At 39.1% G+C, this 25,876-nt stretch overlaps 1 protein-coding gene across 1 annotated transcript in view; it reads left to right on the forward strand.

Moving 5' to 3' along the window:
* The first annotated feature begins 348 nt into the window (after positions 1-348).
* Positions 349-25,876, forward strand: part of grik3 (glutamate ionotropic receptor kainate type subunit 3) — a 219,594-nt gene continuing 194,066 nt past the window's right edge. Inside the window, exon 1 of the mRNA XM_079837898.1 lies at positions 349-705. Within this exon, the coding sequence (XP_079694024.1) occupies positions 606-705 (100 nt within the window). The 5' untranslated portion in view covers positions 349-605. The remainder of the gene's footprint in view (positions 706-25,876) is intronic.

The following is a 25,876-nucleotide window of genomic DNA, read 5'->3' on the forward strand; positions in this document are numbered from 1 at the left end:
GGAAATATCCCCAAATATGCTTCCATTCCATTAGCGCCCTAGAACAACAACATGATTTCCCCTTAAATTCTCATCATGCATCTGCACGTGTTGTTTGTTTAACATTTTAAAAACTTTTTTGCATCCGAGTTGAAATAAACGTTCGATATGTTTCGACCCCGACTGCGCAGGGGACGCGCGTTTGGCATTCGTCGATGTATTTCCGCGCGCTTCTGACAGCACGCACTGCGCGGACGGTGTAACGTGCAGCGTTAGTCCCCATCCACACTGACGCGGGACTCCAGCCCGGTTGTTGCGGCATCAGCGGTAGGAGGAGATACAGAGGGGATACAGGGACTCCTGCAGGCTGACTTCAGCAGCTCCGCACTCGCAGGTGGAGACGCGCACCGATCCGGAGCTTCTTCTGAGACCCGAGCGCGCGCGCACTCACTCACTCGCCCAAATTAACGAGTCGAATAATGAATACAGCGAGCTCGCGTTCAAACCAACTACAATGAGAGCAAATCTGTCGCAGTCAGTGCAATCCTCACATGACTCCCAGCCGTTTAAAATTTGATGAGCAGTTTTTGGAGAGCTCCTTGGATTGATCCCAGTGTTTTCCAGTCATGAAGAACAGGAGGGAATATGTGGAATACTGGAGCGCGATTATAGTGGGTCTCTTCTGGATTCACAGCTCTTTCGGGATGCCCCATGTCATACGGATAGGTAAGCGAACGCGTAACGGACAGCGGGTGTGTTTGTGAGTGTTTAAAGTGATCTGGTGTTAGTTTGCATTTGGCGTTCGACGCGAATAAACGCATGTTTACGCGCTAGACGCGTAGTCGCGTGCCGCGCTTCTTAGGAACAGATGGTGCCGCGTTGCTTTCACAAACATTTGAACTGTTGAAAATGTGAATTTAGAGCACAGGGGCATTGCGGTGTTTCTCGCCAAATCCGCCTGAGAGATAAGTTGACGGTCTTAACAGGTGATCCGGGGGAACCTTGCGCGGAAGTTTGCCTGGAAACCTCACCTTTACGCGCCGCGCATCCGGAGCGAACGAACGGCGCACTCGCGCAACCTGACACAGAGAGATTTTTCTCAGTCTGAGAAGCTGAAATATGCGCGGCGCGCGGAGACAGGAGCCCAATGAAGATCAATACAGTTGTCTGAAGCCAGATCACTTTTGACAAGCGGTTCGATGCAATGCAGAAAAACGGCTCTAAATGTCATTATGAGACATTAACATGTCCAAGCACAGCCTCAAACTTCCCCAACACAGAGAGAGGGGCACAGTTCTGCATGACTTTAGTTATTTACACCACATTGAGTTGAACCTCCTCGTCCGATTTCTTTTTTGGGCAGATTTGGAGGAATGTGTGTGTTCTCCACATGGGTGTGAAGGATGACTTCAGTGACATTGTGCTGGGATCTCTAAATGTTTTCTCAACAGCTGCTTTAATATCTCAACGGCAAGTCCTGTGTATATGAATAACTGCAATAATATCCTCCAATGAAGTGCTGACCCGTGTGCGATGAGTACTTCTGGAGTACCCGGCACACATGCATGACTTTGTGGAAGTGCGTTTTTCTCGTTGTGCGGCAAAACAAACTGAAATCTGTGTGCTTGATGGGATGCTCGGGTCCACCAGAGGGCTTACCGTTCCCCCGGAGGGTCTGTAAGCACAGAAATTCATTAGAGAGGCTTGTGTCCAGAGAGAGCGGGCGGGGAGGCGGTGTCCGTGTGCTGGTTTAAGTGTTACACCATCAACACGGCTTGTGTAATGGTGGGCATCCACAGTAGACGTGCCTCCATTGATTTCACTGTTTTTACAACGCACTTCTCAGAGGCCAGATGGTCGATCAAACTCACTCCGCGAGACTGTAAATGTCGAGGGGAAGAGCCTTTCTGCTGGTTTGCCCTCCTGCTAGGAAAGTAAAACGGGAAGCGCTTTGAAAAGGACAATGCGGTGTCTCGTTACAGCGTTACGGCGTGCGTTTGTCAACCCAAAGTGCTTGGATCTGTGTTGTTTGGAGGTGATTTAGCCAAAAGACTGTGATCCATGTTGATACAGTAGATAAGAAAAAACATCGATACGCTGTACATTCTCACATAGGCTGTATGATCAATAAGTCATGACAACAAATGTCAAAATAAGTCGATTTAAGTTCTTATACATCCAAGTTGATTGTACTTAAAAATTTAAGGGCAGCTACTTTTTTTTATCGTTGAAATGTGCTCAGTACACAATGATCTGTTGGATTTACTTACAATATATATGCACCATTTACGCATCACACTTTTTAAGTAAACCCAACTTAAAATGAACAAGAAAACCTACATGTACTTAAATATTTGAGTTCACTCAACATTCTTTACTTAACAATATATGTAACACGATAGAATCTACTAAGTAATATTCAGTTAACACAACTTGCACATACGTGCATCTTACATATATTTTTAAGTACAGAATGTTGAGTGAACTCAAATATTTAAGTACATATAGGTTTAATTTTAAGTCAAATTAATCCAAGTTGGGTTTACTTAAAAAACTGACTTACTTATTTATTGTACTTTTCTTAATATAAATGATTAAAACAATGGATATTGCATATTCATGGCTATTATTTTAATTGACAATCTGAAATTTGACTTGGAAATGTATTAGCAATATTTAAATTGCTTATTTATTTTTCACGTTCTTAAAATAAATGTTTGTTTGTTTGGGTTTAATATTTTTAAGTAAACCCAACTTGGATTAATTTGACTTAAAATGAACAAGAAAACCTATATGTACTTAAATATTTGAGTTCACTCAACATTCTTTACTTAAAAATATATGTAACACAATAGAATCTACTAAGTAATGTTAAGTTAACACAACTTGCATATATTTTTAAGTAAAGAATGTTGAGTGAACTCAAATATTTAAGTATATATAGGTTTTCTTGTTCATTTTAAGTCAAATGAATCCAAGTTGCAAAAAATGGTCCATATATATTGTAAGTAAATCCAACGCACCAAGTGTAGGGTCACATGTTTTTGTGTCTTATGTCACATGACAGTCGTCCAATCACAGCGGATCCAAAAAAAACAGCCCTCGAGGTCAAACTCAATGGGTTTTCGATAGCCGGCTCGACTTTTCAGTCTAGTTTGGATTCAGCGCTGTCACTCAATCCTTTCAATATCGTTCAGGGCAGCTGCAGCCAATCAGAATCCACTCCAGCTTTGGCACGGACCGCTCTGGATCGCATCCAAATGTCACTGCGGAGTAGTGCATATGTCTTGGAAAATAATGTCAAACTCTCAGGAGATTTGTGCTTTTTTTAAAAATCCTAATTTTAAAGAATGTGTCTTGCATTTGACCTTCATAAAGGGCCAATTTAATGAGATTTTACGAAGTTTTGATTTTAGATTACACGCATCGTCTGTTGGGTGTTTCTTTAAGATAAGCTTGTGCGTTTAGTCTGTTGTTGAAGAATACGATTAATAGAATAAATGTAATGCCTTTAAATGAGAGAATCAGCGCCAGAGACAGATTTATTGAAAAATCAATGGCTTTATCTACATAAGAGTTACAGCGCTTCATTATGAGCAGTTCATCAATCTCACAGTTACATGTTTTTGCCTTTTTCCTCCTAGAGAGGGACAGTTTGACATATTCTTATATAAATATGTCAATATTTCTGTAACAGAACATTCACTATAATGTGAAAATGTGTTAGAGAGCTATTTAACAATTACCTTAGGATGATTCAGTCAGTCTATATTTAAATAATTCCATACATATCACAATACTGAACATTTATATGCAATACTCCAAAACTTATGGTAAAAGGTTAACACAAAATGTACCGTTGATTAAAGCTAATTCTGGTATTACATCGGTGTGGAAATGAGTAGTTTTGGAGCTGGTGCTGGTAATGCACAGGACAACGATGACACCTGATAATAAATATTCATGATTCTGAAGCAGAAATACAGAATTATTTAAGATAATTTCATAATGTAGGCCACTTTTTACTAAAATACATTTATTAAAAGACATATTGCATTACCAGGATTTCATTATTATACATTATATTCAACATTATATAATAATAGTTTAATGTAGCACTGACACTGAAACGCTGTGAGCTTAGAGAAATATAAGATACATATTGTTGCACTTTTGCATTGAGATATTTTGTGACACGATATTTGTTAAACCCCTTTTATTTTTCCTCTTAAATTTGGAAAAGGACATTTGTAAAATACTACTTTATTCAAATGGCTCTTAATTTAAGACACAAATGGGCTGTAAATCCACATCATGTGTTTGTATTTGACATATATACCCTATAGTTATAAATAAATGTTTAAAATACATTTATTTTATGCTAAGCATACAAATACATTTATAAATGTTGGCCACTTTTTACTAAAAGACATTTGGCATTACCAGGACCCACACATATTGCATTATTATACATTATATTCAACATTATATAATTGCTATTGTTGCAGTTTTGTATTGAGATATTTTGTGACATGATATATTGTAACACCCCTAATATATACTATAGGAATCGCATAATGTTTTATTTGTCCTATTAAATTTGGAAAAGGAAATTTGTAAAATACTACTTTATTCAAATGGCTCTTAATTTAAGACGCAAATGGACTGTAAATCCACATCATGTGTTTGTATTTGACATACATACCATAAATATGCCTAAATGTATTTGAAATACATTTATTTTATGCTAAGCATACAAATACATGAACTTAAAATGAATACCCTGCAATTGTACTTTTGGCTTACAACCGATCTCCTTAAAGTCTGCTAAATTGGAACAAATAATTGTGTATTTAATGCACTTTAGATATCCAGAAATAGTGCTGAGGTCCAATTAAACATATAGTATATTTGATTGTGCTAAAGTGGGAATATTGCTGCTTTAAATATTGTGCATATTATACAGAAATCATACTACAGTGATATTAAAACACATTCCAGGCTTAATGTAAAGAAATGTGCATAAATAAGTACTCCAAATAAAGTTGAATTATAATATTTATACCAGTAAGTCTAAAGTGATATGTCAGTAAATATGTTTGGATTATATTTAGCATGACATATTTTCACCAGGGTAATGATCTCTGCACTTTGGAGCCATCCCTAGTTTTTTTCTTCTGTTAAAATGCTCTTCACATTAAAAGCACATGACCCTAAACACGTCCCCGCGTGACAAAAGAGCGCAGGAGGCAGAGATGAATTCCTAAAGCAGCTGACAACAAGAGTTGCGTCATCGGGATGAGATGGCCATCGGTTGCAGAGTGAAAATGAATTTTTAATTGCCGTGCAAATTTAATCTATAAGCTGTCGCGGTGGAGCTGAAGCTGAGCTCTTCCAGCAGAGAGCAGAGGTCGATGCGTCGATGTGTGTGTGAAGGGTTCGAGCTCGCCGTCGACAGCAGCGTCTCACACACACACAGCTGTGTGATTTCACTGAAGCTGTTGTACACGCGCTTCCATTTACGGAGTCAGCACACTTATGGCCTGCCGATTAGCTTCAGTGCCGTTAATGAGAGCGAGCAGATGTCGGTTTTGTTCGCGTGAAGCCCTGAATCAAATGCTCCGTGCGCTCCTCTCTCAAATCAGTGTCACTCTGTTTTTCTGAAGCTGAGATCGACTTAAAGACCAACCACACACACTTGCATGTTTTCACATAAATTCAAAATGCACACAAAAGATTGGAAATGGCGCAGTGACACATGATTTGATTACATGTTAATGCTGCAGTGACAAATCTCCATTACATGAGTTTGACGCTTAATCTGAAAATGCATACGTCGTGTGTGTGTGTGTGTGTGTGTGTGTGACTGCAGAGTATGGTACGGATATTGATATTCAAGCAGACATGGATTGATCCGTACAAGCGTCACACTTTTATATGAAGTCAAGCTCTGAAATGACTTTCCTTTTTGACTGTCACCGGCTTTTGGTTAAATCAGAAATGGGCAAATAGCTATTATTTTATGCTAATGTTATAGGTAATGCAGTCATTTTAAAATCTTAGCAATAATGTAAGGTGAAGTGTGTAATTTGTGCACTACCAGCATCGTAATTGCATTCAACAGGTTTTCCATTTCCGAGCAGCTTTCCCTGTGTGAAACTCCATCTGCAGTCGGTTAGACAAATATGTAGTTTCGCTCCAGACTCGCTACCAATCGAACGGCTTCCCCTGCATGTTAAGATGGAGTAGAAGAAAGGATCTTAACATTGAAAATCACATCAGTTTTAAAGTTGCGGTGAAATGGAAGCAGCGACTGATATTTTCTTCCATATTTGACGTACATCAGGTGTCAGATTATTGGAAACATGTAGGATGTAGGATTGTTGATTGGATTTTGAGATGTGGGTGATGCTCTCAAAAGTGCGGGCAGATGAACATGAGGTTGTAGGGGTGGGTTTTAGCACACTAAATGAGTGAGACAAACTGTGAAACGTCGGTCAATCAAACAGTGGCTTACCCTTAGAAAAAATAAATATACTTCCCCCCGGTTTCACAGACAAGGCTTTAAACTAGTCCCAGACTAAAACGCAGATTTGAGCTGTTTTAACTCAAAGCATATCTTGAAATATGTCAGAGCCCTTGTTTTGTCTCAACACACACACCAATATTGTTTTTTTCCCCCCAAAGACAAGTTTATAAAAGCTACTTAATTAAAATAAGGCTTGTTCCAGGCTTAATCAAAGCCCTGTCTGTGGAACCAGGCCTTCAAGTCAATTTTTTTAGTATACTTTATGTAGGAAGTATACTAATATCAATGTACTAGTAGTATACTTGTTTCAATACTACTTGGGACTAAATCCGGCCACTTTTTAGTGTATAAAACTATACTTTTAAGGCAGCGGCTATTTGCACTAAGTGAAAATAACATATTTCCTTAGCGATAGATGCTATTTACACTAAGTGAAATAGTGATTCTATTTACACCATGTAAAAGTAGCAGTTCTTTGCAATATGTGTAAATAGTAATTAAATGCTATTTATACTTTAATTTGACAGATACACACTATTTGCACCTCAGTATTGTTCTGTATTAACAGGATGCAATAATAACATAGAGTGTAAAGATTATTTTTATTAAAATGATTAAATGATGCCGCCGTAATGGGACAATAAAAGCCCTTCCTACACCGACCCCTAACCCTACACAATAAATGGTTTTCTTATTAATAAACAGTCATTAGGCACTTTATTTCCACTTTTAGAACGTTTTTTTTAATTTTTATTGAAAGTAAATGCCTCTCCGATGTGATATATGATGGGGAAAAGGGAGAAGAGCGAGCTCTGCAAAAGGAAGATTTGAACCGGGGTCGATCGCGTCAAAACCAAGATCCTTAAGGTGTCTTTTTTAATCTTGTTTGGCCCAACCAGAAATTGTTAGGCACAAGAAGGCACGCTATTTGCACTTGGTGTAAATAGACACTCCGTACTTTTAACATATTTTAACAGTAGTAAACTTTGAGTTTGTACTGCAACTAAACTACAAGTGAACTCACTAGTCAAATACTTGTAGCACATTGTTTAGTTTATGAAAGTACACTTTGAAGTGTAAACTACTAGTTTAGTAGTTTTATACTGCAAGATTACTTTTTTCAAGTAACTAGTAAAGTAACGCATTACTTTAAAATGTACAACAAAATATCTGAGTTACTTTCATACAAGTATCGCAAGTTACTGTGTTTAGCCGTGTATCGACTGACGCGTCTCCTGTCCTGATGTTGAGAGAAATCAGGAGTAAGTGCGGAGACGTGTGTGAGAACATGAGGGTTATTGTAGTTCTAGACTAAATGTGAGCATTTGCTCATCTCACTTGCACAAAAACAGATTCATTATTCCTCAAAATGAATAAAAACTGTGACAATCAGAATACTACACAAACACCAAATAATTAAATACATTAAATAAAACTAATATTTGTATGCATTTAATCTCACTTTAATGACCAATGTACTTGCTTCTGACCTTTGATGAACCATAAGCAAAAAAATACTCTAGATTTTTTGTTTTTATTGGTGAAGTAAGAGTGTTAAATTTTCTTCTCATGCAACCTTTTCTTCTGCAATCTAGAAAGGTTTGTTAGAGCAGCGCCTCTACTGTACATGTGTAAATTTGCATTTCCTTCAGCCTTATTATTTCAATTTTGGTGTGAAAGGGCCTTTACATCTACCCAAAAATAGAACTTGTTTGTTATAAAAAAAACAAAACAAGCAAAAACCAAGCCCAGTCCAGGTGAAAAAAGTAATGGAAAAGTAACATAACACATTACTTTTCTTAAAAAGTAACTAAGTAATGCAATTAGTTACTTTTTAAGGGAGTAACGCAATATTGTAATGCATTACTTTTCAAAGTAACTTTCCCCAACACGGATCATACTACAAATTCACATACTTAGAATTAGGAAATATCTGTTTTCATTTCTCAATCAAAAGAGTTAACATGACTCCAAGTCAAGTAAACTTAGAATACTTAATTACTGTATACTTAAGTATATCTCGATCAAAAGATCGAGTACAAGTATACACTATGGCCTGGTTTCACAGACAGGGGCTCAATCTGAAATCGCCCCCTAAACCCTCATTCACTATTCCCTACGTTATCCACTAATACAGTTCACTTGAAGGAGTGAATGAAAACGAGTGCGTGGATTTGGACAGCCGTTGAGTGTACATCAGCTGTACATTCGTTATTGCGGTGCATTGTGGGATTGAATGAGTGCACTCAGTAACATCCACTATGGTTTCGGACACCACTACAAATGGCCGTCCCCTCAAATAATGCCCTATTGAGGGTATAGGGGAGATGTAGGATTCAGCCAGGGTTTAGATTAAGTCAGGATTAGGTTCAAGTAGGGCATTTAAGTAACTTTAATAGACATGCCTTAGAAAAAAGAAGAAAAAAAACACATTACTGCTGTGCATCTTGAGACAAAACAATGGCATTGACCTATTTTAAGATATGCTTTCAGTTAAAACAGCTCAAACATGCATTGTCTGTACAGAAGAAATGGAAACGACTAAAAACGCTGTATTATGGATGCCAGACAAGTAATTTGGCGGCCGTTTTGTAAAGGAGAATTACACGGCTGTGCACATATGTATTTCAAACACGCTTGACTATAGACTAAACACGTAATGCTTCAATCTCACAGATTCACGTTTTTTTAAGTTAACACGAAGACGAAGTTTGCATTCTCTAGCATCCAAACACTGTTGCCATGCAAATGAACGGGCAGAACGCATTAAACGTTTAGTTTAGTTAGTCGTGTAAGTGTCTCCAAAGTAAATAACTAAGGATATTTTATAACAGAAATGATCAATCAAAAACTTACTTCAGCTGGACAATAACTAGAGCTGATGTACAGCCAAAACAATTTCCTGTTATCACTGTAAAGCATCTTTGAAAAAATCTATATTGTTAAAGCACTGTATAAATGAAGATGACGAGACGTTTAGTCTGAGACTATCTTAAGCCTCGTCTGTGAAACTGGGCGTTAGACTGTCAGTATAAGCAAAGTATACTTAAAGCTACACTATGTAACTTTTCCGTCCACTAGAGGTCGCCTGTTCAAAACAAAGGCGTAGTTTGATGACGCCACGTTTGAGCGCAGAATCTTGGGACATGTGGTCTTCACTTCACAGCCGGTGGAAAACAGTCAGGATAGGACTCGGGCAGAAATCATGTTGATGGATGCGATTATTAACATTACTGTAGTCTGAAGCAGAGCAGGACCGAGTGTTGTGGAGCTGAGCAAGGCCGCAGGAGCGATTGAAGAGCGGACTGTTATTATGGCATAGTCGCCGGCGGGACTTTTATTATGACACGGTTGCCGGTGCCACTTCCTCTTTTCCAGTCATTAGTATGAGGTAACGCAGCTCTGTTTATCGTATTAGATATATCTGAGTGTGTTGAAAAGGAAGTTATGACGTTCGCTCGGCGGCTGCTATGACACTTGTTCACACTGCAGTGAGAGTAAAGTGTTTCACTGAATAAAACCGGAAACCGAGGGTGACGCAATCGACAGGCGACTCCCTCAAACGCATAGCTCACACGTCCCGGTTCCTTGGTTAAAATAGCAATTTCTCACGATTTACAAATAGTTGGAAACATTTGGGATATTCTAAGTACTCAACTGAACAAAATATATAACACTGGCCTAGTGGTTTCTGGATATTTTACTGCAAAAATCCTACATAGTTCACCTTTAAGTGAAATTTTAAGTACAGTCAAACCCAAAATGATTCGGGCACAGATATAATGTTTCACTAATGTGTGCTGGACGCTATAGTTCATTTATGCACTGTAAAAAAAAAATATTTAAAAAGTAAGTTAACTGGTTGCCTTAAAATTTTGAGTTAATTGAAATTAAAAATTTGAGTTAGTACAATGAACATTTGAAAATTGACATCATCCTTTATTCAAATGTTATTCAAATATTTTGTAAGCATATTGCATAATTGTGTGTTTTATTTGTAATAATGCAGTGAAACATGCCAAATGGTGCTATTTTCATGATTTATCTCAACATTTTTTATTTATTAATGTGGTTCAGATACAATAATATTTTGAGTTTCTATTTATTAAACCAATTTCCTTCATTGTATTAACTCAAATTTTTAATTCCAGTGAACTAAAAATGTTAAGGCAACCAGGTTACTTATTTTTTTAAAGTTCATTTCAACTCTCTATATTACAATTTACATTCAACTGACTTACAATTTTGAGTTGAATCTTGTATAACTTAGATTAAAAAGTTGAAATTGCTTAACTTATTTATATTTTGAGTTAAATTAACTTAAAAACATTTTTTGATCCTATATAATTTTTTACAGTGTGTAAGTGAGGAGAGCAAAATAAAGTCAACTGTGACACATTATTTCCAAACTTTCGTCATACAGTGACTACCAGTTTGGGAGCAAAATGATTCAGACTCTCTGACCTGAGCATGTTTTGCTGAAGTGTTTTGTCTTTCATTGCTACTGTGACCTTTGACACCACAGACTGAACAAAATGAAGCATTGCTTGGTCATTGGTTGAGCTAAATTGGTATTATGTTCTTAAATTAAATTTAACAGCTGATTGTAATCCATTACATCCCTTTCTATCAAAGTTATCTGACATTATCAAGATGAATTTGACACAGTTCTTGTCATGTTTTATTACCATTTTCTAAACTATAGTGAATAAACTGTGATAATGTGAGATGATGTTGAATACATTTCGGTTTGACTGTATATTCCCGAGTATACTTTCTTATTTTAAGTTTAAATGAAGTATACGAATAGCACAGCGTATTTTTAACGTAAGGGTTGCGCTACACGTGTAAACTCGCCTCGTTCTTTCCGTAGTTTCTTCTAAAGGTCAGCAGGAAACGGAGAGAACATTACAGCGGTCGCACGAGAGTGAACTAATTCACTGACACACGAGGTCTTCCCTTTCACCAAGAGCCCTCTAGTGTTCTCCGAACAGATGGTGTTTTCATATCACACGGCAAAGTGTGTGCTAGGTCTCTCAGGAACATATGCTCTTTATAATAAATAATAAGCTGACTAATCTCACTCCCATTCATTCGTACCTCTCCTCGGAGGGCTCGAATCGAATAATATGCCAGCACTTTATGATCTCATCAACAGAAACGGTGGGCCGTCGTCCCTGGATGTGTGTGACCTTCCAAATATGACAGCTCCAGGAAAAATACATAGCTTGTCAATGTGGCTGTTTTCTCCGTCTCGCTCCTTCAATCTCACTCTTGCCCTCCGTTACTCTTATTTTTGTTGTGGGAGGTGCTACACCAGCAGACAGAATCAAATTTCATGTCCACCCATTTGTCTTTATTACGAGGCCCTGTCTAACGCATCCGATTCCCCACTCACTCCCGTCAACCGGCCCCTGCTGGGAAAGTCAAACAGAATTAAACCATCCAAACGGGAAAACCCGGTCATGTTTTTCCTGCATGGTCTCGGGTCACGGCGGCACGCGGGATAAACAGAATAAGCGAGTGACCAGAAGAGAGCTGAATCTCTGCTGCGACCCGGCCTTTGAGAAGCAGTGAAAGCAGACGAAGCTTCGGAGACTCTTATTTAGTTTGTTAATTAGCTCGAACCTTTTGATCCCAATTTAAAAACCTGCCACGTTGCTGCGCTCGCCTCTTTTGTGCATTGCCTGGAGCAAAATAAAACCGAGCCCATTTTCCCCCTTTGCTTTTCAAATAGCGTGGCATTCAAGTCGTCCCCCTCACACACACACACACACACACACACATTCCCTCCCGTTTGATGCGAGCTGCCTTTTCTGTACGTCAGTGGACGGATCACCCGTTTCCTCTATAACACAGTGGCGTTTGGTTTCCTTCGGCTTCACTGAGCATTGATGACATTACGTTATATTGATTTCAAGTACATATGAGGAGGTGGGTTACCCACCAGGACCGAAGGAAAACTCACAAAAGACATTCCCTTATTCTCTCAATTAGTTCTACTAGGCAGCGAGATTAAATTGAGAGCAAGTACAGACTTAACCTTCAGAAATGTCTCCAATTTTGATGTGTGAAATATTTGATTCGCTAAAAAATAGCTTGTCTCACTTAATAAAACGGACACATTTCCCAGCAAGTCTTCACAAAGAGATTCCTTTATTATCTCCATTGGTTCTAATGAGATTAAATTGGGATCACATGGAGAATTTAGCCTGAAGATTAAGGCCACATCCACACGAAGCCAAAGCTTTCCCTATCCGATCTTTTTCCCCCCTCGTCCGCATACACACGAAACCACTGAAACCGACTCAAAACGGTGTAGTACACATGCCAGGTCAGTGTTTGGCGCTGTAATTCTGCCACAGAAATACACTAAAAATGGAGAAGAAGAGTTGTGGCTAGAAGGGGAACAGCAACGGTCAGAGGCAAGATCTCACGATAAAATAACAATAAATAAATATTCTCCTTACCAGATTTTGTTTTATTAACGCCTACACCTACCCTTACAATAAGGCAAATACACTAATTAAATTATGCAATATTGATGTGCGCATGCCCAGTGGCCGTAGCTGTATCCCTTCTAGTCTTTACCGTGAGACGTGGTGGGATGATATCACTGTTTCACAAAATATACGGATTGGCTGTACACCCGAAAACCCAAGGGTGTCGTTTTCAGATTTATCCACTCTGGGACCCGGTTTCAAAATATACCGGTTTCAGGCTCCTAAAACGCCGGATCCGTCTGGACGAAACGCTGATGTGATACAACATTTTTACGTATACAGCTAAACGCGTCTCTGTGTATTCTGACTGATTGAAGTAATTGGTTAAATTTTGGTAATTGGTAGGGGTGTAACGGTACACAAAACTGACGGTTCAGTACGTACCTCGGTTTTGAAGTCACGGTTCGTTATGAGTTCGGTACAGCAGTTTTACAAAATGGCTTTTTATTTCTTTTCATTAAAGAGTGGTTTACTGAAGAAAAAGTGTCTGTCCTTAAAGCTACACTATGTAACTTTTCCGTCCACTAGAGGTCGCCTGTTCAAAACAAAGGCGTAGTTTGATGACGGCACGTTTGAGCGCAGAATCTCGGGACATGTGGTCTTCACCTCACAGCCGGTGGAAAATAATCAGGATAGGACTCGAGCAGAAATCATGTTCATGGATGCGATTATTAACATTACTGTAGTCTGAAGTAGAGCAGGAGCGAGTGTTGTGGAGCTGAGCAAGGCCGCAGGAGCGATTGAAGAGCGGGACTGTTATTATGGCATAGTCGCTGGCGGGACTTTTATTATGACACGGTTGCCGGCGCTACTTCCTCTTTTCCAGTCATGAGTATATGAGGTAACCCAACTCTGTTTATCGTATTAGATATATCTGAGTGTGTTGAAAAGGAAGTTATGACGTTCGCTCGGCGGCTGCTATGACACTTGTTCACACTGCAGTGAGAGTAAAGTGTTTCACTGAATAAAACCGGAGACCGAGGGTGACGCAGATATGACGCAATCGACAGGCGACTCCCTCAAACGCATAGCTCACACGTCCCGGCTCCTTGGTTAAAATAGCAATTTTCTCACGATTTACAAATAGTTTAAAACATTTGGGATATTCTAAGTACTCAACTGAACAAAATATATAACACTGGCCTAGTGGTTTCTGGATATTTTACTGCAAAAATCCTACATAGTTCACCTTTAAATGAATTAAATTATAACTAAACGTTTATTGAAGATATTTCTGTAAACTTATCTTCTAAATCTAATTATAAAATAGTTTTTTCTCCAATTCGTTGTTGAAATATAATCATTTATACACAGTGTCTGTCATTTTCATGACAGGTTTATTTAACATACATTAAATAATCAAGACATCACTAACAGGTTAAGTAGAATATAATGAATAGGCTAATATAGAGCATATATTTAGTGAAAGAGTTGATTTTTCTAGTGAATACAATTCTGTTGACACAGAATGACTGCCTGAGGTAAATGTGATGCTACATGACATTAATTAGTTTACAGCAGTTATACTGACGTCTTTCCCCCGTTGAAACACTGATTGAGCGACTACACCACATATGATACTTGACAGTGAGTTGTAATGTATCCTCAACACACCTTCAGATGTTCATTCATGTTTATTCTTTAGGAAGAGATGATCGATCGCTTTTACAGATGATCGCGTTCACACGTTGAACTGTGATCAGTGATCAGTCACGCCACATAGAGCGTCAAAACGGCATTTATCGTTTGAATTTCGTGATAAAATGGACTGAATTCTTATGTTCGTGTGGGAACTCGGATTGAAGTGTGTTCCGCGCTTAAAACAAGCCGACTCTGAACTGTTAAAGATTGCATTCAGAAACCATTCGGTACAGGCGTGCACCGAACCGAAAGCCCTGTACCGAAACGGTTCGGTATGAATATGTGTACCGTTACACCCCTAGTAATTGGTTAAATAAACACAGCTGCATTTAATAAAGGTAATTGTTACAATGGTAAAAATCCCCTGGAAATCTATTCCAGGGATCAAACATTGCCCCTATCTGAAACGTTAATTTCTGACCTTGATGGATAATGCCAAATGCAGTAGATTTTGGCACAGAAGCTGCAAGACTCAATGTTAAAGATGAAGACGAACTCTACAAGTCAACAAAGGAATGGCTTCATAAGTTTGGAACAGCCATGGATGAGCCAAATCCAATCAAAAACTAGTTGAATGACTTGAAGACTGGAGATCCCCTGCAATCTGATCGATCTGGAGTCTTTTGATAGACATTCTTAGATGACGGCCTAAGTGTGCAAATATTTTGATGAGTGAAATATGCACTAAACAAGTTGGTCTAACTTAATAAAATGATGACGATAACACTTTATTATGGGGAACACATATTCATTAACTATGCCTCAATAAACTAGTCAGTAAGGTAGTTGTTAAGTTTAGGTATTGAGTGATTAAAGGATGTAGAATATGATCATCAGAATAAAACATTAATATGTGCTTTATAAGTACTAATAAACAGACAATATCCTATTAATATGCATGATAATAAGACACTAACTAACAGTGAGAATTGAAGCCTAAACTAAAGTGTTACCATGATGATACACATTTCCACAGAGTTCAAGATCACTTAAACTCACTTCAGTTTAATTTGACTTATTGTGTGAATTTAAATTGGAAATCATGTACTAATGCTGATTCAATTAAAATTAAATGCTGAATTTAAGAAAAAATATGTTTACATGCTAAAATTCTAATCAGAACAATAAACACTAACACATATAATAACCCATTAAGTCACTTTCAGAAAAGACGAGTGCAACTGACAACGTTTTAAGACAACTTTGATTTCAACATTCACTCCCTGATCTAATAACACTGATCTAATCAGAAATCCACTGTCCGGCTGAAGTTAATGCCCACAGAAAGGATTTGTGCAGTAACAAACATTTAAGGGTTTAGTTAACTTTCCACTCACAAATGTAAGCGGATTAAACATAATGAAATTAAGCGACAAAATGGTTTCGTTTATTTTTTAATTAAGTCAATTGAACACTTTTCTTTTCTTGTTTTTTTTTTTTAGAGAGAGATTTTTGTTTCGTCTTCCAGCTAAATATACAGATTTAAGTAAGCCCTTTGTAGGCGGATTAGCCTTAAAACCACCGAAACATGTCTCTGTTTGTTTGATTTTGACCCAGAGGTTGTTTGTGCAACTATATCAGTCTTCTGGAAGTCATTATATTTGCTAATTAATTTGGTGAAGCAGAAAGTACATAACTCACCTTTATCTTAGATGCTCTGAAGAAACATCACTACATCTGAAAAGATCTCAAAATGTACGCAGATGAGCCAAGACATCATATTTTGCAATCAAACAATGACCAATTTATCTGAGCTATTCTATCCACATTTTGTAGCTCTGTCTCACCATATGTCAACTTTTGAATCTTTTATGTCAGTTTTGGAGAAGCATTTGAGACAAACTTGAGGTATGAAAGGGTCGAGGCATAAAACAAAATAAAAGATTGGCTCAAAGAACACAATCTCATAAGAAAATGTTTGGTTTTGTCAAAAAAAGCCAATAGCTCGGGGAAAATGGCCAATAATGAGGAGGAATGCTAACAGATATCTGGTAGTCATTCTGAAGTACCTGGAACTTAGCTCAGTCCGCTTTCCTATTAGGTTCCCGTTTCAACTGCTAGCCCGTGATCTACAGGCAAGACATGCGTTATTGTGATCATCAGTTCATTGGCACTCAAAGAGGTCGGTGGAGGTCAACCACAGCTTAGCTGAATGAGAGCTGCCTTTGAATTTCTATTGAGTAACAGATCTTTTCTCCCACGTCTCCTTTGTCCTTCTGAGAATCTACAGGTGCCGTAGAACATTTCCCGTTTCCGGAAACACTATTGTGTGTTTCAGTGGTCCTGCAATAAAAGGCCTTTGCATCAGATTTGTTCCATTACCCGTAAGATCAATTGAAGAGATCTTCATAGGAAGATGGACTACAACTTTCATAAAAGAAGTGCTAGGTTAGATAGTTCTAGGTTTGCTCGAGCAACTAATAAAATTGCAATTTTTTAAAAGCTATCCAGTTTTTCTCTATATACTGTGTGTAGCAGGAAAGTGTTGACCTCAGATATAGTGGTGGTGGAGGTCAAGAGACCCACGAGTCCCAGAGCTTCTCAAATGGATGCTCCACAGAACCAGCACTTTGCAAGTGAAAAGAGGGTGAGATGTTATACAAGCAATATACATTTTTGCTGGAAAAGAAGTCAAAGCCGTGTAGTGGTCATTGGAGATTGGTTAAAAACCACGAGCACTTTGCTTGGAGTCTCACTTTCTGGGCTGTTGTACGACTTAGGAAGGTTTTATGCTCTTGCCTGTAGGAAATAAATAATAAACTGCAGATTAAAAGATCACCAGCACTGTGGAGATCCAATAAAAACAATCCCCAGCATGGAAATGGACTGTGCTGAACAATACAGAATGATGGTGAAAGCGAATAATTAGCTGAATTAATTACCACACCGTTCATTGATCGACATCAGATGTGAACTTGAGATCATGAAATTTGCATGAACACACACAGTTGGCAATCAATGGGTATTATTTCGTTTTAAAAAGCAAGAGAAATAAATATTCATTTTGCTTCAGTTCCTGTAAAGAAAAGAATTTAGCAATGAAACGCATGCTGTTAATTAGCCATCCATTGTTGTGGTTGCGCTGGTTTATTCATCATGATAAATGGTTTATCACAACACTCTGCAGTTGAGTTTCGTAGGTAACATTTAAGACTGCTGATGCACCTCATGAAAACTGCATACTGACATTATGTATTGCTTTGAGAGATACGTATTTAATCTCGGCATGTCTGTACAATATGCACTTGCTTGTAAGCCACTAACACAAAGCTATTACTGAACCGTAAGCCAACATCTAGTATGGGAAATGTCAGGGGTAGTGTAGAGTCATTCAGGCAGGAGATGAGAGCAGCAAGGTGAACTCTGATCTGGGGAGCTAAAAGATTACCAATAAACACAAGAAAACAAGGGCTTTGCAGCCGCCCTTGACAATAATGCGACGTCTGGACTCTGAAAGGTACCGCATAAAGATTGGACTGCTATAAAGCTCAGAAACAGCAATGTTTTTTAAATGCCTAAATCAATTTGGTTTTAAATGTCATGGACAGTCAAATGACTCGGAAGGCAGGAAACCACACACAAGCAAACATGGATATTGTTATGGAATATGACGTTTTTCATATTCCTGTTTGTGGCAGTGGGCATTCGTTTAGCCGGTGGTTGTGAGGTTATGTGCCTTCGGTTACAAAAAGTAGACCAGTGTCTGCGTTTGTGCACGTGTCCGTAGTGGTAAAAGTCATTATCCACACATGAACACGTTAAAGTTTCAGTGATAAATCATCGGTTGTGTTTGACATTAGTTCACTCCAGGTTGTGGGTCTTAAAAAGGATGAATGAAACCCTGTGATTGAACAACATGAAACGAAGCAGTGATTGAAAAGAAAGAGGCACGTCTAGGCCAGGGGACAATCAGTGGGTCTTTGTGCCGTTTTCCCAGCCGGTAATGACATCTGGAACGCCTCGTGCATAGAAATAGGCATTAGCGCTCGGGCAGAATCCGGTGTGGCTGCAACTCTACAAAGATGACAGAATCCACACAGCGAGAGCGTCTGCGGGATGGGGCCTATTAGAGACCGAGATCAGTTTGAGCTGCTGACAGACTTGAAAAGAAAGACTTGAGAAGATATTACCTCCAATTATGGGGCTTCCTGACCAGTGTGATCGAGTGGAACTGGGAAGGCTGAGCCCTCTCATACTCTCGACACGTCGGCTTGTTTTTCAAAGGTTTCACGACGATATAGAATGGCTTGCTTTCCACATTCCTTCATCCCTCGATCTCCACATTCTCGTCCTCAGCCCTCTCATCTCGTTTCCTTAAAGATCAGCGATGCAAGGCTGAGCGTTTCAAAGTCCTGAGAAAAAACACCCCACGTTCTCTGAAACGGAAAGTGTTTTTGTGGGGGACTCAACTGGGAAGTAGACCTCATCCTGTCAAATTGCAAATTTAATCCTATCCAGCATGTGCAAATGGTTGTAATCCCCACTGGGACACAATGGTCTGTTCACTACTCATCCAACCCCTGCCTCATCTGGCTGGATTATAATGTTTCTATTTGAGTAATGATTGCCAATTACACATCTTTATATAAAGGCCCTAATGCCATTTGGGTCTGCGCTACCCTATGCGAGGTTTAACAGAACAGACTCAAGTGCATTTTTAAGGATTTTATCAGCAGATGAAACATGAACATTATTATCTTCCCTTCAATCAACCAGCCATCCAATAAATCAATTAATAAATCAACCACACAGCCAACTAGTCAGTCAATCCCGGGTCTGTGACATCAGTGCTCCAATGAATCAACCAGTGAGTCAGTCTGTCAATCAACTGGTCAAGTAATCGTCCAACCATCCAATGAGTCAGTCAATCAATTAGACAGCTAATCAACTCAGCAACCACCCAAACTACATTACCAACCAGTCAGTCGATTCCCAGTAACTGTGGACTATAACATTAGTGATATCAATCAACCAGTCAGTCAATCAATCGCCCAACCATCCAACGAGTCAATCAGTCAGTCAACTCACTAACCACCCAAACAACTGTACCAGTCAGTCACCCAGTCAATCAGTTAATCAATCGCCAAACCATCAACTAATGCCGAGTTCACACTGCACAATTTTAGCCCTTATTTTCACTCGCCGACAGGTTTTTCGAAATCACAGACAAATGCCTAAAATCATAAGCAAATCAATGCGAGTGACAATCACACAGTGTGAATTATCAAAGACGCAATCTGAGAGAATCGCAGACGAGTCACCAACGCCCGTGAGATATTTGCCGTGCTAAATATCTGGACCTGTCGGAGATTCAAACTCCTGCTGTGTGAAATGTGTTCTGACTGAAAACGACATCGGCAATGACCTACAGCCAATGAGAGAGCAAGACACAGGGCAGCAGGAAGTTCAAGGATGAGTTATAAACCAGAATATCAATATTTTAATACAGTAGATATATTTGAAATTATATAATACAGAAACAAAGCACAAACTTTTTCATGACCAGCCGCAACAGCAGCACATTGCAAAATAATTGATATACCTCTAACTCTCTTTGCAGAACACAATCCTTGCTCCCCGCATCTCCCCAACCATTTCCTCCTCCATAATCTTTTTGCTGCAAATCAGTGCACAGACTATTTTTAATAACAATTCCGGTCTCATGCACACATGATCTTGCGTTATTTCCTTGTCACTTCTCGGACGTGTTTGGACCAACCAGTCAGTCAGTCGCCCGACCATCCAACATGCCAATCAGTCAGTCAACTAACCAACTCATCAACCACCCAAACTACATTACCAACCAGTCAGTTAGACAGTCAGTCATTCAATTGCCCAACCAACCAACCAACCAACCAACGAGTCAATCAGTTAGTCAACTAACCAACTCAACAACCACCAGTTGTTGAGTACTGTACCAATTAGTCAGTAAGTCAGTCAGTCAGTCAATCAATCAATCAATCGCCCATCCAACCAACAAGTCAATCAATCAGTCAACTAACCAACTCAGCAATCACACAAACTACTGTACCAAACAGTCAGTTAGTCAGTCTATCAATTGCCTGACCATCCAACGAGCCAATCAGTTAGTCAACTAACCAACTCAACAATCACCCAAACTACTGTACCAACAAGTCAGTCAGTCCATCAATCACCCGACCATCCTATGAGTCAATCACTCAGTCAACTAACCAACTCAACAACCACCCAAACTACTGTACCAACCATTCAGTTAGTCAATCAATTGCCCGACCATCCAACAAGCCAATCACTTAGTCAACTAACCAACTCAACAACCACCCAAACTACTGAACCAACCATTCAGTTAGTCAGTCAATCAATTGCCCGACCATCCAACAAGCCAATCAGTTAGTCAACTAACCAACTCAACAACCACCCAAACTACTGTACCAACCAGTCAGTTAGTCAGTCAATCAATTGCCAGACCATCCAACGAGCCAATCAGTTAGTCAACTAACCAACTCAACAACCACCCAAGCTACTGTACCAACAAGTCAGTCAGTCAATCAATCGCCCAACCATCCAACGAGCCAATCAGTCAGTCAACTAACCAACTCACCAACCACCCAAACTATATTACCAACTAGTCAGTCAGTCAATCAATCGCCGCCCATCCAACGAGTCAATCAGCTAGTAAACTAACCAACTCAACAACTACCCAAACTACTGTACCAACCAGTCAGTTAGTCAGTCAATCAATTGCCCGACCATCCATCGAGCCAATCAGTCAGTCAACTAACCAACTCAACAACCACCCAAACTACTGTACCAACCAGTCAGTCAGTCAATCAATCGCCCGACCATCCAACAAGTCTGTCAGTCAACTAACCAACTCAACAACCACCCAATCTACTGTACCAATTAGTCAGTCAGTCGGTCAGTCGGTCAGTCAGTCAGCCAGTCAGCCAGTCAGCCAGTCAGTCAGTCAATCAATCGTCTGACCATCCTACGAGTCAATCAGTCAGTCAACTAACCAACTCAACAACCACCCAAACTATATTACCATCTAGTCAATCAGTCAATCAATCAATCGCCCGACCATCCAACGAGTCAATCAGCTAGTCAACTAACCAACTCAACTACCACCCAAACTACTGTACCAACCAGTCAGTCAATCTCAGTGTCTCTGATCTGTGACATCAGTTCCTGACACTGTCAGGCTCAAAGTACCTTTTTCTGTGATTTTCCAGTAATCTGAGTGGCTTGATTTGTCTCAGCTAGAGGGAATAAACGCTGATTGCCTTCCCCAGGTCTTGATGGCAAGTCAGAGTGCTCTCCCCTCAGAAGGAACGCGCTCCTCTGGGGACTGATTGGCTTCTTGGCCCTCACAGTGCTGGCTGACATGTTAGCTGTGTAACGCCGGCACACCTGACAAAGCCCTCGTGATTGGAAGACTTTCTCTGCCCTGCCGAGCCTGAAGTATATCAATTCTCTTGTGTGAATTTGCCCCAGTTCGCAAATGTTGCGTCCATGGTGGATTATCAAAGGGTGATAGATGTTTCACCCGGTGGACTCCTGACAATATTTGGTAAGATGAAGAGATGAGCTGGGATGGGAATAACAGGACAAAAATGACCTGTCCTGCTTCCATGCACACAGTGTTCGGACCATTGACATGTTGCGTTGGTTGGTTGTTATGCAATACAGCTTTCATTGCGTAGTTTTTCCGTAAAACAGTGTGAAGGAGTGAATTCAGGGAACAGTTGTACCATTTTTGCCAGTTTAACCAGGTGCTAAATGCACTGAAATAGCGCAGCAACATATGTAAATAAAGTAATTCTCATTCTTTTCATCGCAAACATGCCTCATTTCTATGTAAATTAGGCTCATTATATATTGTGCCTTGTTCACAAATCTATAGTTTTCTGGCATAAATACAATTTGCTCTAACCGCCAATGGAGCACAAGCAGTAAACTGAATTTCATTTAGAAGAGACGTTTGTGTACAATTTCTATTGATCATGGCAGCACTCGTTCATTAAATGATGGAGAAGAGCATTTTAGGCATATATCCAGATGTGGACGAATGCACTTTCCACATTTTAAAGAGGTGCTTGGATTGCAGTGATGGAGTAATACTGTAGTACAGTGTGTTTCATTATTGCACTTTAATTATTCCACGGTTAAAATGTTGTTTTAAATGGAAAACATGTTCTGTTTTTAATAAGCCATCGCAATTCAGTTATGACACCAGGCTCAAAGTCTTGCTTGAAGTTCAGAAGCGTGACTCGTTGGTCCTGTCTACACCTCGGTTTGGACGATCGAATCACAAGTGGACGACACTAAATACAGGTTTAAACGGGGTCAAAATGTTTTGAGCTTGTCCACTTCCAGAGGTAGTCTGAAAACGCATTAGACCGGATTGCTGTCGTAGTGTAGACGCTCATGTGTTTGAACAGCCACTAAAAGACTGCGGCGAGTGACCTAATGAGTAAAGTGCTAGCCAGACGGGATTTCAACTTTTTCAGCTAATGACCCAAGTTTGGTTTGAAGATGATAAACGCACCTAACACAATGTGGACAAAAGAGACGGATTAAAACACCAAGTGTGAACGGAATGTGTCTCCCTCGTCTACTATTGATCCGATCCAACAAAAAATCTTAATACCAGCTGTAAACACGGCCTATGTGTACAGCTCACCTGCTGGAATTGTTGCAATTGCCTAGTACTATGCGTTATATTTTGAAGGTAAGATTTAAAATGGCCCCATTTAGGAAACATTAAAAGCCAAATTCTCGAAGATCTAACGAAATGGCGCTAGCTGATAAGAGAAGTATTTGAAAGATTTGCATCACTTTTTTTATAATTTAAAAAAGGTTATTTCTTAAATTAAAAAAAAATTATAATTTAATTAATAATCATTAAATTAATAAATTATTTTCTAAATTGTATTAAATTAAATTCCCCTAATATGCAATATTTATTATAAGTCATTTACCGTAATGAAAGTTGTTTTTATAGTTTCTAAGTATTTTTTCCCATTATAAATTCCATAGCTGTGACTACTATGATATCAGTAATACCTTTAAATTCTGGAAACTAACAATGATATATTTTCATAAGGCACTTACATAATAGGTAAAAAATAGGTAACTCACTAATAACTAGTGTCGTATTATCATGCATATTATTATGATATTGGCTGTTTATTAGTACGTATAAAGCACATATTAATGCCTTATTCTGCATGACCATATTCTACATCCTTTAATCACCCAATACCTAAACTTAACAACTACCTTACGTAAGGGATAATGTACATCCAGCCAGTTGTTATCACAAAATAAACCCCTTCAGAGTGATCAGAATCAGGTCTTGCGTCTCTGGGGTTTATTCTGCGATAACAACCGGCTGGATGTACATTATCCCGCTTATTACACGGCTACTTGTCTCAAGTAAATTAGACACGAAATATTGTCTTGAGTTTAAATATTTTATTATCTCTTCCGCAAAGCTTCCGCAAAGAAAAACAGTTCCAAACTGCTTTAAACCTTTATCTATTGCTGAAAAGATGTGCTTATACAGTATATGTTGAAATTAATGCTGAAAGGGATAGTTCATCCAAAAATGAAAATTAGCCCATGATTTACTCACCCTCAAGTCCTCCTAGGTGTATATGACATTCTTCTTTCAGACGAATATAATCAGAGTTATTTTAAAAAAGTCCTGACTAATCCAAGCTTTATAATAGCAGTAGTTGTAGCTCTGTTTTTGAAGTCCATAAAGTGCATCTTTCCGTCGAATTACTGCTCCACACAGCTCCGGGGGGTTAATAAAGGCCTTCTGAAGCAAATCGATGCGTTTGTGTAAGAAAAATATCCATACTTAAAACTTTATAAAGTAAAGTTCCGGCCGTGAAACCCTTGAAGTCTTACTTTGTAACCCATGGTGGTGAAGTGTTTTTCAGTCACAAGATGGCGCCAGACAGTCAACGACAGCATTAAGCAAGTAGTACCCATGGGCGTCGGAACCATAGATATACATAATAAAGGCTAGATGTCTCGTCCTCGCTGCTGGCCAATGGAGGTCGACATCCGCACCTGGCGGCCATCTTGTCTCAGGCAGCTCGCTCACTCGTAACATTGTGTTCATGGGTGCTTGCACTTTTTAAATAACCATAACTTGCTCAATTTTCTACCGATTTTCAAACTGTTTGGTTTGTTATAAACGCCAGAGATGTAGTTATAACACTGTATACTTATGAAAAATTATTCATAATTTGTTCAAGCATCCATAATTATTGCCACGTTAATAATGTTTGTAAGAAACCAAACCATTTATAAATCCGTCAAGATTTCAGTGAGATAAGAGTATTTGTGTTCAGATCTCTCGCCTTACATCAGGCACCACAGAGCCCTGCCTGTGACAATATGGCCTCCGGTGATGACGTTACAGACTCCGCCGTAAGACATCTAGCCTTTATTATGGATATCTATGGCCAGAACCATTGTATGAGGGACAAGACCCACCCACTTTTTATGATCAATGATATTGGACCCACTCACTTTTATTGTCTCTAATTCAGCGTGAATTCAACGGTGTCTGTTTACCGACCCCTAACCAATAAACACTTATTATTAAACACGTGCTTTATTTCCACTTTTCTAATATTTTCTTAATTTTAATTGAAATGAATGCCTTTCTGATCTGATATGTGATGGAAAAAGGGAGTGGAGTGAGTTCGGCAAAATGCGGATTCGAACCGCGGGTCGATTTGCATCAAAACTTGATGCTATGCGTCTCACCCCTACACTATTGCCACTCTCAATGCGAAGGTGATTTCTGTAATTTTGTCTTTCCAAACGAGTCGTTTAGCAAAAAAGGCGGTATATTTGTACTTAATGTCAATGGCATCTACTCCAGTAAATTTTTTCTGAGAGAGGACCCACCCACATTTTTTTCTCTTCTGACGCCCATGGTAGTACCGGTCAAGATAACTCGTAATACCCGGATGAGCGGTGTGTTATTCACTTTGGCGGTTGTTATCTGGGAATAACACACCGCTGGAATGCTTGATTGACCAATCAGAATCAAGTATTCCACAGATCCGTGTAATAATAACGACACTCTAAAATATGCTGGGTTAAAAAAAACCCAAGTTGGGTTGAAAATGGACTAACCCAGCAACTGGGTTTTTTTAACACAGTGAATGGGTCGTTTTAACCCAGCGGTTGGGTTAAATGTTTGCTTAAAACAACCCAA

Source organism: Gobio gobio (assembly GCF_949357685.1).
Source record: "Gobio gobio genome assembly, chromosome: 15".
Classification (NCBI taxonomy): domain Eukaryota; kingdom Metazoa; phylum Chordata; class Actinopteri; order Cypriniformes; family Gobionidae; genus Gobio; species Gobio gobio.